Below are 15,120 nucleotides of genomic sequence, written 5' to 3'. Positions count from 1 at the left end.
GCAGATAGACAGCCAAGTCTACAGTCGACCAGTATTTCAGTTCCATTGAGGATGAAACAGTAACAGATAAGCCAGGGACAGGAAGGAAAAAAAAAATAAAATTCAGGGTTCTGCGATAAAGCAGGTGCTGCTCCACATCCTCAGAGGAGATGAAATCCAAACTCGAGTAGCTTGGAGGGCCAAGCAAAGTCCTGGGGCACGCAGTCCAGGCAGGGGACAGCATGTGCAAGGGCACAAAAGCAGGAATAGGCTGGTGCAGCTAAGGAGGGTGTCTGGGCAGTGCAGACGGGCCACAGCAAACGGAACCAGAAGAGCAAAAGATGATGATAACCAGTAAGAGGCAGGGTGTTCAGGGGCCGGCGGGTGGTGGCAGTTGAGTTGGTTTTTCTACCAGGCGCAGAGGAGGATTTTAATCAGAAGAATCCTATTATTGAATCCTATTATTGAACCGACTCTGTGTTTTTAAAAGATTGCTGCCTCTACAGCATAGAGCAAACAATGTGGGAAATAAAATGAGAAAGTTGGGCATGGTTGAACCGAGCCAGAGCCCACCTAGAGCTCTTCATCAGCTTCCTATGAGTCTTTTTTGTTTTGTTTTGTTTTTCGAGACAGGGTTTCTCTGTATCTTTGGAGCTTGTCCTGGAGCTTGCTCTTGTAGACCAGGCTGGACTTGAATTTACAGAGATCCACCTGCCTCTGCCTCCCCAGGGCTGGGATTAAAGGTGTGCGCCACCACCATCTTTTATTTAGCTAAGAGATCAGGGCTGTGTATGTCATGCAGATGAAGCTCTCACTTGTAGATACCTTAGAAAACAAACCTGTAGGAGAAGCAGAGGCCATTGTCAAACCTCGTAAAGTCCTAGAGTTCTAAAACTCCCAAATGGTGAGACCTGGCTGGCTGACTCAGTCCCATCTTTTACATTTGCATTTTATCTGAAATCAAGTACCACGCTTTGTGCTTTCCTGCAGATGAGTGGATGGTGTGCCAGAGCTAGAGAAAGCATCGTACCTTTGAAGAAAGAAAGAAAACCATCTGCCGCTAGAAAAAGGCCAAAAGTGGGCTCTTTTTGTATGAACAAAGTGAAAGCTAAGAATCTATGTTTAAAATATGACCATAAAATTTCTCTGCATTTACAGTTCTTGGCACCAAGGACTAGAGACCCGTTCTGGATGATATACAAGGCTTTAAAAGTCAAGATAGACTTCTTTTCTAGAGGTACTTGAAGCACTTAGTGTTTGTTGTTAGAAAGCATGGAGGTTTTATTGTGAGATACATAATTGTCTCAGATTAAGGCTCATATATTGTCTTAGATTTCATGACCAGTAAAGGCTTTCATTTTCTTCTTTTAGCCTTTTATGTATAAAAATTACTTTTTATTTACTTTATTAAGTGTTATAAATATGTGGGCTTTTCAATTTTGTTCTTAAAAATCTTTTCTCTCCCCTGGATTTCTTAAGCTGTACGTCATTGACTCCTGGACCCAACTGCGACCGCTTCAAGCTGCACATTCCGTACGCTGGGGAGACGTTAAAGTGTGAGTAAACGCTGGCCGCCTTGTTCAGAATAGAGACGCAGGTTTAGTTGTTGGTAGCCCTGCTTTCCGCTTAATTTCTGTCTTGTTATCTGCCATCTGGTCCTGGTTGTGTTCACAGTGAAGCAAGTGGCAGGGCTTCTCTTGCAGTGGAATAGGCCCACATAGAAACCTTTAATTTTGAGGCAAGCACAACAATGCTTGTGTGTGTGTGTGTGTGTGTATTTTTATGGAGTGAGGGCTAAGACAAGCCCTCATTAAGGAGGCTCATTGCCTTGTGCCTGCAAGATGGCGCCTCCCATCAATCCTGACCACCTGAGTTCAATTCCTGGATCCACATGGTAGGAGAGAACTGAATCCTGCAGGTTGTCCTCTGATTTTCACGTGTGTGCTGTGGGACCCCACCCCATCCCAATAAAATAAATAGAAATATAAAAAAGAAGAAAATGCCCCATTATTTAAATTACCTTAGGTAAGAATGACTGATGCCCCATTGCTATCAAAACCTGTTGGCATAATCCTTTCTCTAAGATTCTGGGGAAGGGCTACGTGTGTCAACATGCTATGACCTTTATAGCAAGAGTTAGAAATGCAAATGGCCTTCACGGGGCAAACTGATAATATAAACAAGGAAAGCAGGCAAGTGTGGGCAGCTTGGGATGACCTGTCTCTGAGGAAACTGCTTCTGTTGCCTCAGAAGGTGGAAATCAGACATTTTACATGACTTTCTTTTCTTAAAATCAGTTTTAGATGTTGGCTGCTTTTCTGAAATTAAGGACATATGTTATTCAGCTTAAACTGAGTATGTGTGAAGAGGGGCCTGACTGTCTATACTGTGTGTTTCCAGCATTGTCTGGATGGCGCACAAGGTGCATGCCTGGGATTCAGGCCAGCATCTGTGACATCTGTCTGTGCTGTATCAGCTCCTCTCTGTCACCAGCACAGCACCGAGGCTCTTGCCTACTGTGAACATGATAATAGCTCTGCTTCGCTAGTGTCAGTAATTGCACCCAGCCTTTTCTCTCTGAAACCTGTACTTGTGAGCAGGGTATTCAAATCGATCTGTTCTTAAGAAAAGAGGAATGAAAAATGTGGGTATTAGATATCAGACTGATGGGTGAGGGAGAAATGCAGGCCATAAAGTGCTGAGTTTGATCCCCCCAACCCACACTGAAAAATGTTGGGCAGGGACACATGCTTACAATCCCAGTGTTGGAGATGGACAGAGAGCAGTAGATCCCTGGGGTTTGTGGTCAGTCAGCTTAGCTTACCCGGCAAGTACCAGGCCAATGAGGGACCTAGTCTCAGAAAACAAAGTGGCTGACTCCTGAGGTATGATCCCTAAAGTTGTCCTCTGGCCTCCACATGCACTTGTATGTTTGCTCTTGTACTTGCACGTGTGTGAACACACAAACACACACACACGAGATGGAATGGGTGGATAAACTGGGGTTTTTGGACAATTGACAGTGAATTCTACCCTTATTAACCAGGAGGTACCACATCTCAGTTTTCTCTAGAGTTGGTTTGTATTTATTTACCAAAAGTAACAAAATTAAATGAGAAATTTAGGACAAGGTGACTTTTTTTTTTTTTATCATCTTGACAGTGTTTTTCTGTGTAACAGCCCTTCCTGTTCACTTTGTAGACCAGGTTGGCCTCGAACTCACCTGCCTTTGCCCCCTGAGTGCTGGCTGGGATTAAAGGCGTGTGCCACCACCGCCTGGTTATAGGTGACCCATTAACCTTGCATTATTAGACCATTCTCAGGAAACTACAAAAGCACAAAACATTTTGCCTATGTGAAGTAGTGGACAAGATTATTTTGCTACTTTTTTTTTTTTTTAAAAAGAAATTAACTAAGTTTAAGAGAAATGATCAAAGTAAGTCACTCCTGCGAATGACATGGAGATAGTGCTGGAATTACAGAGATAAGGAAGCGTTGGTCTTCTGTCCCACATTGCCTCCCACTCCTATTTTCAGAGGAAACCATCATAATTTTAAGAAATGGTTTCAGTTTAGTTCTTCTGAGGATTCCTATTTCTCTCAGTAATATGTTTTTGCCTGTTTCCTGACTGGCCTGGTTTAGATGCTATCTTCTGACTTCCTGTCCTGCTTTCAGTATCTCTCTCTTCCTCTGCAATGGAAGTACATCACCATTATTGGTTCCTGTGTCATTTACTTTGTAGTTTAAAACTTGTACTTTTTTCTTAATCTGGGCATCAAATTCAGGGCCTCGCAAAGGCTAGAGAAAAACTTTTCCATGGTCAACATCTGTATACCCCCCCCCCCAATTCCTCAGCCCCTCTCCAGGGTCACTTTAAACACTGCATCAAACAATTAAGTGAACAGTTCCAAAACTTCTTGGTAAGTGCGTGACTCAGCCTTGTTATCAGCTAGGATGATCTCTGCGGTAGTGATGAGGGCTTCGTTTATCTGGATTCCCATGAACCACAGATAATGTCTTTTGGCTTCATACTTGATGGGATAAGTCCCTGCTTCTTTCTTTTTTCCTGCGCTGCTTTCACTTCTGTTTTTTCCTTTGCATTTTCAAGATTAATAATTTGTTGTCTATAATTGTCTCCAGGGTATTGTTGATAAATTGCACAATGACTCTTTGGGTCTGCTTCTGCATTTATTATCTTAGATCTTACCTTGTTTTATAGGCCTGTATATTAAAAATTCTTTATATTACTGAATGATTTCTTAAGAAACAGGTAAAAAATATTTTTAAAATGTGTTTTTTTTTACTGTCATTATTTTAGTATCCACAGGGAGCATATTTTATATCATCCTTTCTCTTCCTGTTATTCTACAGCAGTGGTTCTCAGCCTTCCTAACACTGTGGCTCTTTAATAAAGTTCCTCATATTGTGGTGACCCCAGCCATAACATTATATCATTGCCACTTCATGACTATAATTTTGCTACTGTTAAGAATTGTAAGGTAAATATCTGTGTTTTTCAGTGATCTCAGGCAACTCCAAAGGGATCATGACCCACATGTTGACAGCTGCTGTTCTATAGTATTTCCTCAAACAAAACCATCATGTATATTTAAGATAGTAGAGAACATACTGTGTAGAGCTTCTGGATAGTTGAGCAGGACTCATAAACTGTGCAAGTGCACGGTGGGCCAGCTCTTCGTGTGGGGGATCCCTAAGTGTGCAAGTGCATGGTGGGCCAGCTCTTCATGTGGGGGATCCCTAAGTGTGCAAGTGCACGATGGGCCAGCTCTTCATGTGGTGGAACCCTGAGTGTGCAAGTGCACGGTGGGCCAGCTCTTTGTGTGTGGAACCCCCTGAGTGTGCAAGTGCACGGTGGGCCAACTCTTTGTGTGTAGGACCCCCTGAGTGTGCAAGTACACGGTGGGCCAGCTCTTCATGTGTGGGACCCCCTGAATGTCCTATTTTGAAGTTTAGCTATCATCAAAACAGTTTTTATCATTTTTTAAATGTGAGCTTCCTGTATTTTTTCTTTTTCCTGGGAGTACACACTTGGATATCATCAGGCAGGAAGGTGTATGGACTGTTCCCTGAGGAGCTTTTAGTTACTCTCCCTGTTCATAGCTCCGTGTCTCATTCTTTCGTCTCCTCACACTGGATATCTGGAAGGATGAAGCCTTCTTTCCCACCCATCAATCATGTTCTCAAGTACTGTGAGAGGCAATGAGTGCTCTGTACGGTCAAGTACCAGTTTCCATCTGTGTTCTGTTTCCCAGAAATTTGTTGAGGTTTCTCATTTACTGATTGCTATTTTCTTCTCCTCATCTTCTCATTTCTCTTGTTTTGTATTTTGAAATCTATTTTTTACTTTAATTAATAGGGGGGACTGTTAGAAGGAAGAATAAATAGCTATATAGTTAGCCTATAGTTTTTTAGGTGTATGAGTTTATGTTATACTACGATATATTTGCTAATATCCTGTATTTCCTCATTACTATAAGATTTTCACATGAAACCTGGAATTCATCATATATTGTGTGTTCTATCAAGCTATTGTATGATATCATTACACACTAAAGACTTATTTAGCCTTTTGTATTTTCTGTAATAAATGAATAGGTGACTATTAGATAAATCTTAATACTAAGATCCCTGCCATAATTATTGGTCATGAAGACTTTATTTATATGACTTCATTGAATTAGAGGTATGGATGTTTTTCTTTCTGAGATTTTGTGTGTGTGCTTCATGTGTATGCATGTGTTCATGTGTGTGTGCATTTGGAGATCAGAAGTTGGCATCAGGTGTCTTCCTTGGTCACTCTTTACCTTAGTTTGTTTGATTTTTTTGAGACAGGACCTCACTCTGGCTGTCCTGGGACTCACTATGTAGACCAGGTCTGCCTGCCTCTGACTCTTGGTGCTAGAATTAAAGGCATGTGCCATTGTGCCTGGCTGCCCACTGAACTTGGAGCACTTGGTCCGGTTGGCTAGCCAGTGAGTGCAGTGCTCAGTGTGTCCACCTTCCCTGCTCCACGATGGCGGTGTGGACTCTTGCACCTGGTTTTCCATGTGGCTTCTGGTGGTCCAAACTCAGTCTTCATGTTTGAGTGACAAGCACTTTATTGACTGAGCCATTTCCCAAGCTCCTTCTTTCTGAAATTGTTGGCTTTCTGTAGAAAGCCTTCGGGAGGACTTGGCGAAATGCTTAGGTTTAGTGTTAGACCAGGGTGTGGCAGCAGGTACAGTGCTAGGAGGTTTCCTTAGAAGTCTAAAGGGAGATGAATTGTGAATAAATCCCTGCTAGACCTTAGGGTTTAAGGTACCATTTTACCTCTTGCTTTAAAAACCTATTCTAATTCTCAAATTTGTACCCCTGAAGTAGCCTACTGCTTCAGTCTAGAGGCCAAGATGAAAACCTCTATCAGTGTAGAGATGGGAATTGTTTTTCCTCATGTTTGTTTTTAAGATTAATTTTATTGGCTGGGCGGTGGTGGCGCACGCCTTTAATCCCAGCACTCGGAAGGCAGAGGCAGGCGGATCTCTGTGAGTTTGAGGCCAGCCTGGTCTACAAGAGCTAGTTCCAGGGCTGGAGAGATGGCTCAGAGGTTAAGAGCATTGCCTGCTCTTCCAAAGGTCCTGAGTTCAATACCCGGCAACCACATGGTGGCTCACAACCATCTGTAATGAGGTCTGGTGCCCTCTTCTGGCCTGCAGACACACACAGAGACAGAATATTGTATAAATAAATAATAAATAAATAAATTTTTTTTTTTAAAAAGCTAGTTCTAGGACAGGAACCAAAAAGCTACAGAGAAACCCTGTCTTGAAAAATCCAAAAAAAAAAAAAGATTAATTTTATTGTCCTTTATTGTGTGTTCTTATGTAGGTGTATGCCGGTGACTTATAGGTTGCCTGACATGGGTGCTGGAAACAGAACTCAGGTCCTCTGCCATCTCTCTAGATCTGCTGAAAATGCAGTAGACTTATCAAAATAAATGAAGTCAACTACATAACGCCTTAGTGTAGAAAATCCAAACCAGTATACCCTTTGACCATGTAGTTAATCCACGAATAAAGAATTGTTTGAGCCATCGTTACTGATGAAGATTGAGTGCTCTAGGGAATGTGGTATTTTGCTCCCAGCAGACACAAGGTCTTCACAGGTTATTTAGTAGCCGAGGAGTTGTTCTTGGAGCACTGCTGTTGTTTTCACTCGCGTCAGTTTGTCTGTCAGTGCTTCCAAGAACAAGGTTATTTGTTTTCTGTGATATTTAGGCCATGGCCATCAAGCTTCCTTTCTTTGTAATTTAACTGAAAACTATTTCCAAATTAATTATGTTTATAATATTTAAAAAAAATTAAAATTCCTTCTCTCTGTATGTGCATTCGTGCATGTGTGTGTGTCTGTATCCTTACACTTGGCTAGGTGTGCATGTGGTGGTCAGAGGACAGACAACCTTTGGGGGTTTTTCTGTCCTTCCATCATGTTGTGTCTGAGGACTGAACGTGGGCCATTAGGCTCAGTGGCTTTCACCGCTGTAAGGTCTCTTGCCAGCCCATCTTCTGTAGGCTCTCCCAAACCCTTCCAGGAGGCTGGAGTTGTGGTGGGCTGATAGCGATAGTAATGTGATTAGATCTTGCATTAACATCATTAATTATGGCGGCTCCACTCTCTGTGTAACTTGAAAGTCATGGAAATGGGTTTCCTGGGTTCGCTATAAAGAACATTTGTAGTAACCATGACTTTTTAAAGAATCAATTATTCTCTCTTAGAGTAAGATTTTGCAGGCTTATTCTCTCAGCTTTTTTCTTTCTCTGTTTTAATCTTTTATTATTTCTCATGATTTTCTTTTTGAGACAAGATCTCACTTTGTAGCCCATAGTGTCCTGAAACTCACTATGTAGCCCAGGCCGGTCTTCAGCCCTCAGTGATGTCCCTTTGCCTCCTGCTTGCTAGGATTACAGGTAGAAGTCACCCACTTGCTTCTTTGAACTTTTTAAGTCATTATCTTCTTTTGGCTAACATCTTTTTGTAAGGAAGACTAAGCCTATGTTCCTACTTGAGAAAATTTTGTAATTTATGTTTCTTATAGCTAAGAGATGTATTGACATAGCAATTAATTATTACAAGATTTGTCATTAAATTCAACTTTTTATAGTCAATATAATATTAATCTTTAGATAAGCAAATACAGTTCTCATCAACAAACTCATTAATAAGTGTAGTTTGCTCAAATAAACATAAATATTTGTGAGTTTCTATAGTTTTACAGTGTCTGGAAAGCAGCTATGACAGTAAACATAGACGCTCTTTGCTTTGAAAAATTACTTTATGTGTATGAGTGTTTTGTCTGCATGTATGTCGGTGCACCACATGCATATCTGGTACCTACAGAGGGCAGAAGAGGGCATTGGATCCCATGACACTGGAGATAGTTGTGAATCACTGTGTGGTTGCTAGGAATCGAACCTGAGTCCTCTGAAGAGCAGCCAGTCTCTTAACCCTGAGCGTCTTTCCAGCCTGAAGCTCTTTTCTGTCCAAGAAACTTAAAATGAAACTTAAGCTTATGGTAAGAGAAACGAGTATCAGAATAGATTTAGATTACACTCTATGGTAAGTTGTAGGTGAATCTTCTCTTTCTTCCCCCCTCTCCCAGCAAAGGGTAGCTGCGAACTCAGTGCTTTTTCACACTTAAAACTTTTGTATGAATAAGTTCCTTATGTAAGGTTTTTATAACATTTTATTGAAAACTTGTATGTACTTTAAAATACTATTTTAGCTAAAGCTAAATCAAAGTATTTGTGATTTATAGTAATTTATTTTATAAATTTTAATTCAGTGAACAGAGCCTGCTTTGTTTATTAAATTGTATGTTCAGCTCCTTGAACAGTAGATATATTCACTTAACTACCGTGGAAGGAGTGGGCACATGAGTTTGTGAACTGCAGTACTCGTAGGAGTGCTGCTCACAGTGCTGTAGAGAACGCGGTACTCTGTTCCTTGTGTCTGCCTTGTACTGGCGACACTCAGTCTTTACAGGTTCAATTCAGAAAACAGGAAGGCATGCACAGTACTTTGAAGACTGGGAGTCTGAACCCATTTCATATTTATATATTTCCTTCTCCCTCCTGAAATCAGATTAAACTAAAATAGGATGCAACTAAAATTTGTATTTCAGAATAGTCTATGTATTAGAAAACAGTACTTAGAGAAATCTGTTTCCCCCATGGACAAAGGGAACTTTGTGCAATTGATGTTAGGGATAATGAAAGACACAGGAGAGGGCTCATCTCAGGGAATCCATGAATTGATTCCTAAAGATTTCCTCACATTTAAAATTAAATAATTGAGATAAAAGTTTTCCAGAAGATTACAGTAGGTTAGAAATTATTTAAGAATAATCTTAACATTAAGATTACAGTAGATTATTGTTTCCGCAGTTCTTTTAATGTGAAGAAACAACTGCTGGCTAATTGAAGGGTTGCCAACTTGTGTAAGAAATTATTGAAAGTTGTCCAAGGACAGAAATATTAATTAAAGAGAAGCCCTTGAATTTGACAGTTGTAGATGACACAAATCATACTTGCACAGAAATAGAAATATGTTTCTTCAGTGATCAAGATGATGTGAAGCAAGTGTGTGTTGAATCTGAAGATCCTACTGAAGTGGAAGCAGTTTCTCAGCTTTAGTAAAAGTCATAGATGGGTCGGGACTTGTTATGATCAGGGTTTATAAATACATCACAGTCATTCTGCCTAGCATTTAGTTCTAGAAGTAATTATTGGATTATTTAAGAGAGAGAGGGACAGGAGAGAGAGAGAGAGAGAGAGAGAGAGAGAGAGAGAGAGAGAGAGAGAGAGAGAGAGAGAGAGAGGTGTACCCACACTGTTTATATAGGAGTATGTGTTTGTTCACATATTATTTCCAATCTCTAGCTGGGTGTCTGATGTTTAGAGAAGCTTAGTGTTTGTGGAATGAACCAATTATATTTTTTTCTCTGGATCTAGCAATGGTGAGGTTTGATGAACAAGTGACAGGCCTTAATTCTGCAAGTTCTTTGAATCATATTGTTTATGCCACTATGAAAAGAAATTATTGAAATATTGTAAGTTATATTGAGCAAGTCTGTGGCTAGTGAATCAGTTTGTTAGCATGGGTTTCAAATTTGAAATTATCTTTTGTTTGAAATTTTTGTATTTCATACCAACAATTTATTTTAATCAGGGACTGTTTGGTTATAAGAAATCCATTGGAACCAAAATAAATGAAAGGGTTTGTTTGTCTTTATAAGGAATCAAGTGAATTTTATCGTGCCCAAGGGCAGGGAGGATAGTCCAGCCTTCCTGGGACTGGAATGCTGGTAGACACCATAGCTGCCACTTGCCATCTGTGTCCTTGTATTTAAGGTATTCTTTTGGCCCTTTTTAACCTTATTCTTTCTCCCAGATGTTTCTGAATATTGGGTAGAAATGACTTTTGGAGCCTCCTGTAGGTTACTTGATTCCAGCCATTAGAGACGAAGTCATTGAGTCTACATTCTTGGGAAAGTAGGTCTGGTTGGCAGCTTTGGCTAAGTGTTTGAATGTCCACTTTTGATATGAAAATGGCCAGAGGACTCTAGGTTATGTTTTTTTAGTTGGTTTACTAGAGGCTAGGTTCTAGTTTTTCTTCCTGGTGTGTGTGTGTGTGTGTGTGTGTGTGTTGCATGCCCATGAGTGTGTAGATGTGCAGGTACCCATGCATGTAGCTGCAGGAGGACTTCTGGAGTCTTTCCCTGCCACTCTCTGCCTTATCCCCTTGACACAGGATCTCTCACTGAACAAGAAGCTCACTGTTTGTCTCTATTATAGGCATACTTAGCCATGCTTGACTTTTTACATGGGTGTTGGGAATTCGAACTCATTTATTTATGTTTTTAGAGCAAATACTTTCTCCCAGGAGCTATGTCCCTACCCTGTAGGAGACAATGTAAGCATAGGTAAGCATGGCCTGGGTAGGTACCCAGAGAGGTCCATTGCTCTGTTTCTAATGAAACTGTAGACATTTTCACTTCATGTTTAACAATGGAGCAATACTGTTGTTTATCATTGGAGAGGAATGATGAATATTTATTAAATTCATTTGCAACACAGTAGAGAAGTTGTGCCAAAAAAATTATCTCTGAAGGGTTTGAAGTTGAAATACTTTCCCTTTGGAAGAAAAAGTCTGGAAGAAAACATGGATTATGATTTGGATAATACATCCTCCCCCATGTGCTCAGAAGAACAGTGTAAAATTTACTGTTCATTTCTAAGGATTCAGTACTGCATTACTAAATTTAAATATATAATTTTTGGAGCATTATCCCAACAAAGTGAAACCAGCTTCTGAACTGTTATTTAAATTGAATGCAGTATTCAATTAAACAGTGGCCAGAAACACTGATATTTTTATAGAGGTTACAAATACTGTTCCAGAAATTGGGCTTTATTGAATCTTCCCAAGTTCATCTCCAGTATTTGGTCCGCCGTACCTTCTTGATGATTTGGCCCCCCCCCCTCTCTCTCTCTGCCTCCTCCCCCCCCTTGTATACATTCACATGCGTGTATACATTTTAACCCTGCTTTAGCACCTTAGATGTATTCCGTGGTCAGCATTGTAGCCAGTGTTGTAGGATCAGAGTGCTTATCTTTTTCTGTTTATTATTCTCTAAAGTCCTGCTCAGACAACACAGTGTGGAACATTGAGTGTCTTGGCTCTGATGGATGTTACACAGAAACTGGCCACCAAGTTGATGATGTCTGAAGGATCCAGTTATCAGTGTTGTATGGAAATTTGTGTGTCAGCTGAAAAAGATGTTGACATCACTGATTTAATATAATCCAGAAGAGTTTTGGGTTTTGCTTGCTCTGTTATTGTACCCTAAGTTCTTTAAAGCAATTGTTTTGTTTTGCACATATATGTGTATGATGTTTGTATGGAGGCACTGACATGCCATATTGCATGGGAGGAGACCAGAGAATAACTTTATGGAGTAAACTCTCTTTTTATTTGTATATGTGTTCCAGGGATTGATTCAGGTCACCAGGTTTTCGTGACAAGTGCCTTTACCACTAACCCATTTTGCCAGCCACATATCTCTGAACTTTGTCCAAGTAACTCCAAATGTTTGCTTATGTGGCTAGAGCTGTTGACATTTATTTTTTATTTTTTGTTTTTCAAGACAGGGTTTCTCTGTGTAACAGCATTGGCTGTCCTGGAACTGTCTCTGTAGACCAGGCTGGTCTTGAATTCACAGAGATCTACCTGCCTCTACTTTCTGAATTCTGGGATTAAAGACATGTGCCATCATTGTCCTGCTCATTTATTTTTCAATTAAAAAAAATTTTTTTTTTATGTTCTTTTTTTTTTTTTTTTTTGGTTTTTCGAGACAAGGTTTCTCTGTGGTTTTGGAGCTCAATTTTTAAAAAATTGAGTCAGAGTCTCTCTAAGTAGCTCAGGCTAGCTTTGAACTAACTCCGAAGCCTGGACAGACCTTGAACTTGCTCTTCTACCTCAGTATCCCTGATAGCCAGGGCCACAGGCTCGCAACTAATTTGTTCAGCTGCTGCTCTTGGCATTTTTAGTTAGGCGGACAGTGTTATTTTATGAAAAATTTCTTGTGCTGTTTAAAATAAAACCTGTTCAGAAAATGTTAATTGAATAATCTTTCTTTTTTATCCCCGTGCACATCTCCCTTTAGTATTGAGTGGATTGAATCCCTTAGCCTGACATTCAAGTGCAGCCATAGACTTACATTCTAGTTTTCCATTCTTCTCTAGTTGGAGTTCAGCTAAGGAAAAGCAGGACTGATTTGCTCATTTGTGGCTCTCAAAATTCTTGTGATTCTTGCTTGTACTGTTGCTCACTTGGGTTTGGCTTTTGTGGAGCAAACCAAGCAAGTAACAAATAGCCCATCATGTGACATTTATGTCGGTTTGCACTCACACATCTGCCACTGCAGTGGACATGTAGGTTCTTTTGTCCTCAGGGTCCCTTGTGAGGGTAATGGAACTTAACTGTTCTTATTGTGACTTGCAGCACTGAGCTAAGTAAAAAGTTAGACACTGTGTCTTGGGACGCAGTATTCTGCAGCGTGCTGAGCGGCATTGTAGTTTTCCTTGGTGGCACGGTCCATTTTACTTTTATTTTTATCTTTTAAGAAAGATTTCATTGACTTAAAGATTATTATTATCCTGTACTCAAGGTATTTTTAGAGGCTAATTAAGGAGGCAGGCCACCTTTGATTTAATGAATGGTCTAAAGTGTACTCACTGAAAAGCAAGGAAGAAGTGCTAATTTTGGGGATTAGACATTCTTGCTCCCTTAGATTTTCAGGATTCTTTTGTCTTGGTGTTCCAGACTATTTTATTTCTTGGGCTTTATGGAATATTACAGTTATCTTAAGAATAACAGCTAATACTATCAAGTTTGTAAAATTGCTTTAGTTATAATTAGTAGTACATATATACAATGGGACTTTGATGCTGATTATAATTTAATAAAAAGCAACTGACATATAATTCCTAGACTATAAAATAATTTCATTTATACAAAGCAGGCTTACTATAATTTCACTTATCAACACAGTTTTGATGTAGGAATTTATACGCTGCTATCGTAAGTCAACTTTATTGTATTATAATTTATAGTAATAAAATACGTGCATTTTAAGTGTAACACTGCATGTATTTTGACAGTTCTGGATATCTGTAGGGAATTCCTCAGTCCAGATGTAGAGCATTCCAGTCCTCAAAGGTCAGTCTGTTCCACTGCCATCTCCTTAGTACTGAACCTCTTTTCCCTGAAAGTGTGAAAATGTTTTGCCCACTTAGAGTTTCACAGAAGCGGAGTTATGTGCTCTGCTCCCTGGTGGACAGGTGGGTGGCTTCCTTCTCTGAGCACCTCATCCATACGCTGTGAGTAGTGGTGCTGCTCTTGTGAGGTCTGCGGCTGTACTTACAGTGGACGCACAGCCCTTCCTTAGCCCCTGGTGATGGGATTGCAGGCCTGCACCAGTGAACGTAGCCACCTCATTTCTTGTATTTTTGAGCAGTGCAACACTGTGTGAATAGAATCCCATTAAAACATTCATTTGTTGAAGGACACTTGGGCCATTTCCAGATTTTTGGCTGGTATGATTTACATTTTGAATTGTTACATTTTTGTAGGTACCTTTTGTGGAAATACATTTTTGCTTTTCTTGGGTGAATCCTGTCTTGTAGACTACATTTTATAAGTATGTGATAAACTGTTCTCCAAAGTAGGTGTACCATTTTACAGTTTGGATAACAATTGTGAGTGTTCTAATTATTCCATGTTCTGGTATTGTTGATCCATTTTGAGTTATTTTTGGCCATATATTTATTGTTTAACTACTTAAGCAGTTTCCACTTCTGCATTTTCTATTGTCTACTCTCTTGAGCTAATACAACATTCTTGTAATTCCTATACATACGTTTATTGGAAGTCTTTAAATGTGAGCATGTATGCCCTTAATATCTTTCCCACAGATGTTTGGGCTGTTCTAGGTTATTTGTACTGCAGAATCAGCTTTTGATCTCATTGTATCTAGAGACCGATCTGTGGAGTAGCAAATGTCTTATTTGCATCAAGTCTCTTCATTGAGCCTAAACCTGAAATGTTTTAGTGTCCTGTTGGCACTGATGTTGTGGTGTTCAGTCAGTAAAGTCTATGTAGATATCCCCATGAAGGAAAACCATTTTGTCCCACATTTTGGATAAGGAATGCTTAGCCTTTATGGATGCATACATTTCCCTGGCCAGCCCTCCTCATCTTTATCCTTCCTGTTGCATACTCTCTGTCTTTGGCTATAACCGTGGCTTTAGTAAAGTGTTCACACATTTTTAAAAAATGTTTTCTTCTGATTTTATTTTGTGAATTCATTTGCTTTAGATGTAAGCTCTTTTTTTTAAATGCCATGATTACAGATGGATGTAAGCTCTCTGTAGATGATGTTTTCTCCCTGACTATCCGTTATCATCTTTACAAATCTTTGTCTAATCCAGTGACACAAGGATTTTTGTACTATGATTGATTTTCATGTTTTTATATGGTGTGCATGTTTTACATGTATGTAATTATATGTGTACATGTTTGTAT

At 39.8% G+C, this 15,120-nt stretch overlaps 1 protein-coding gene across 1 annotated transcript in view; it reads left to right on the top strand.

Annotated features, from left to right (window-relative positions):
• The window catches only part of Babam2 (BRISC and BRCA1 A complex member 2), a 388,193-nt gene that overhangs the window by 42,012 nt on the left and 331,061 nt on the right, over nt 1-15,120 (top strand). The window contains exon 3 of the mRNA XM_057773524.1: nt 1,459-1,535. Coding sequence (XP_057629507.1) covers nt 1,459-1,535 — 77 coding nt within the window. The remainder of the gene's footprint in view (nt 1-1,458; nt 1,536-15,120) is intronic.

The sequence above is a fragment of the Chionomys nivalis genome, chromosome 1, assembly GCF_950005125.1.
Source record: "Chionomys nivalis chromosome 1, mChiNiv1.1, whole genome shotgun sequence".
NCBI classification, from domain to species: domain Eukaryota; kingdom Metazoa; phylum Chordata; class Mammalia; order Rodentia; family Cricetidae; genus Chionomys; species Chionomys nivalis.
Note: the sequence above shows the minus strand (reverse complement) of the source record. Positions and strands in the feature narration are given on the sequence as shown.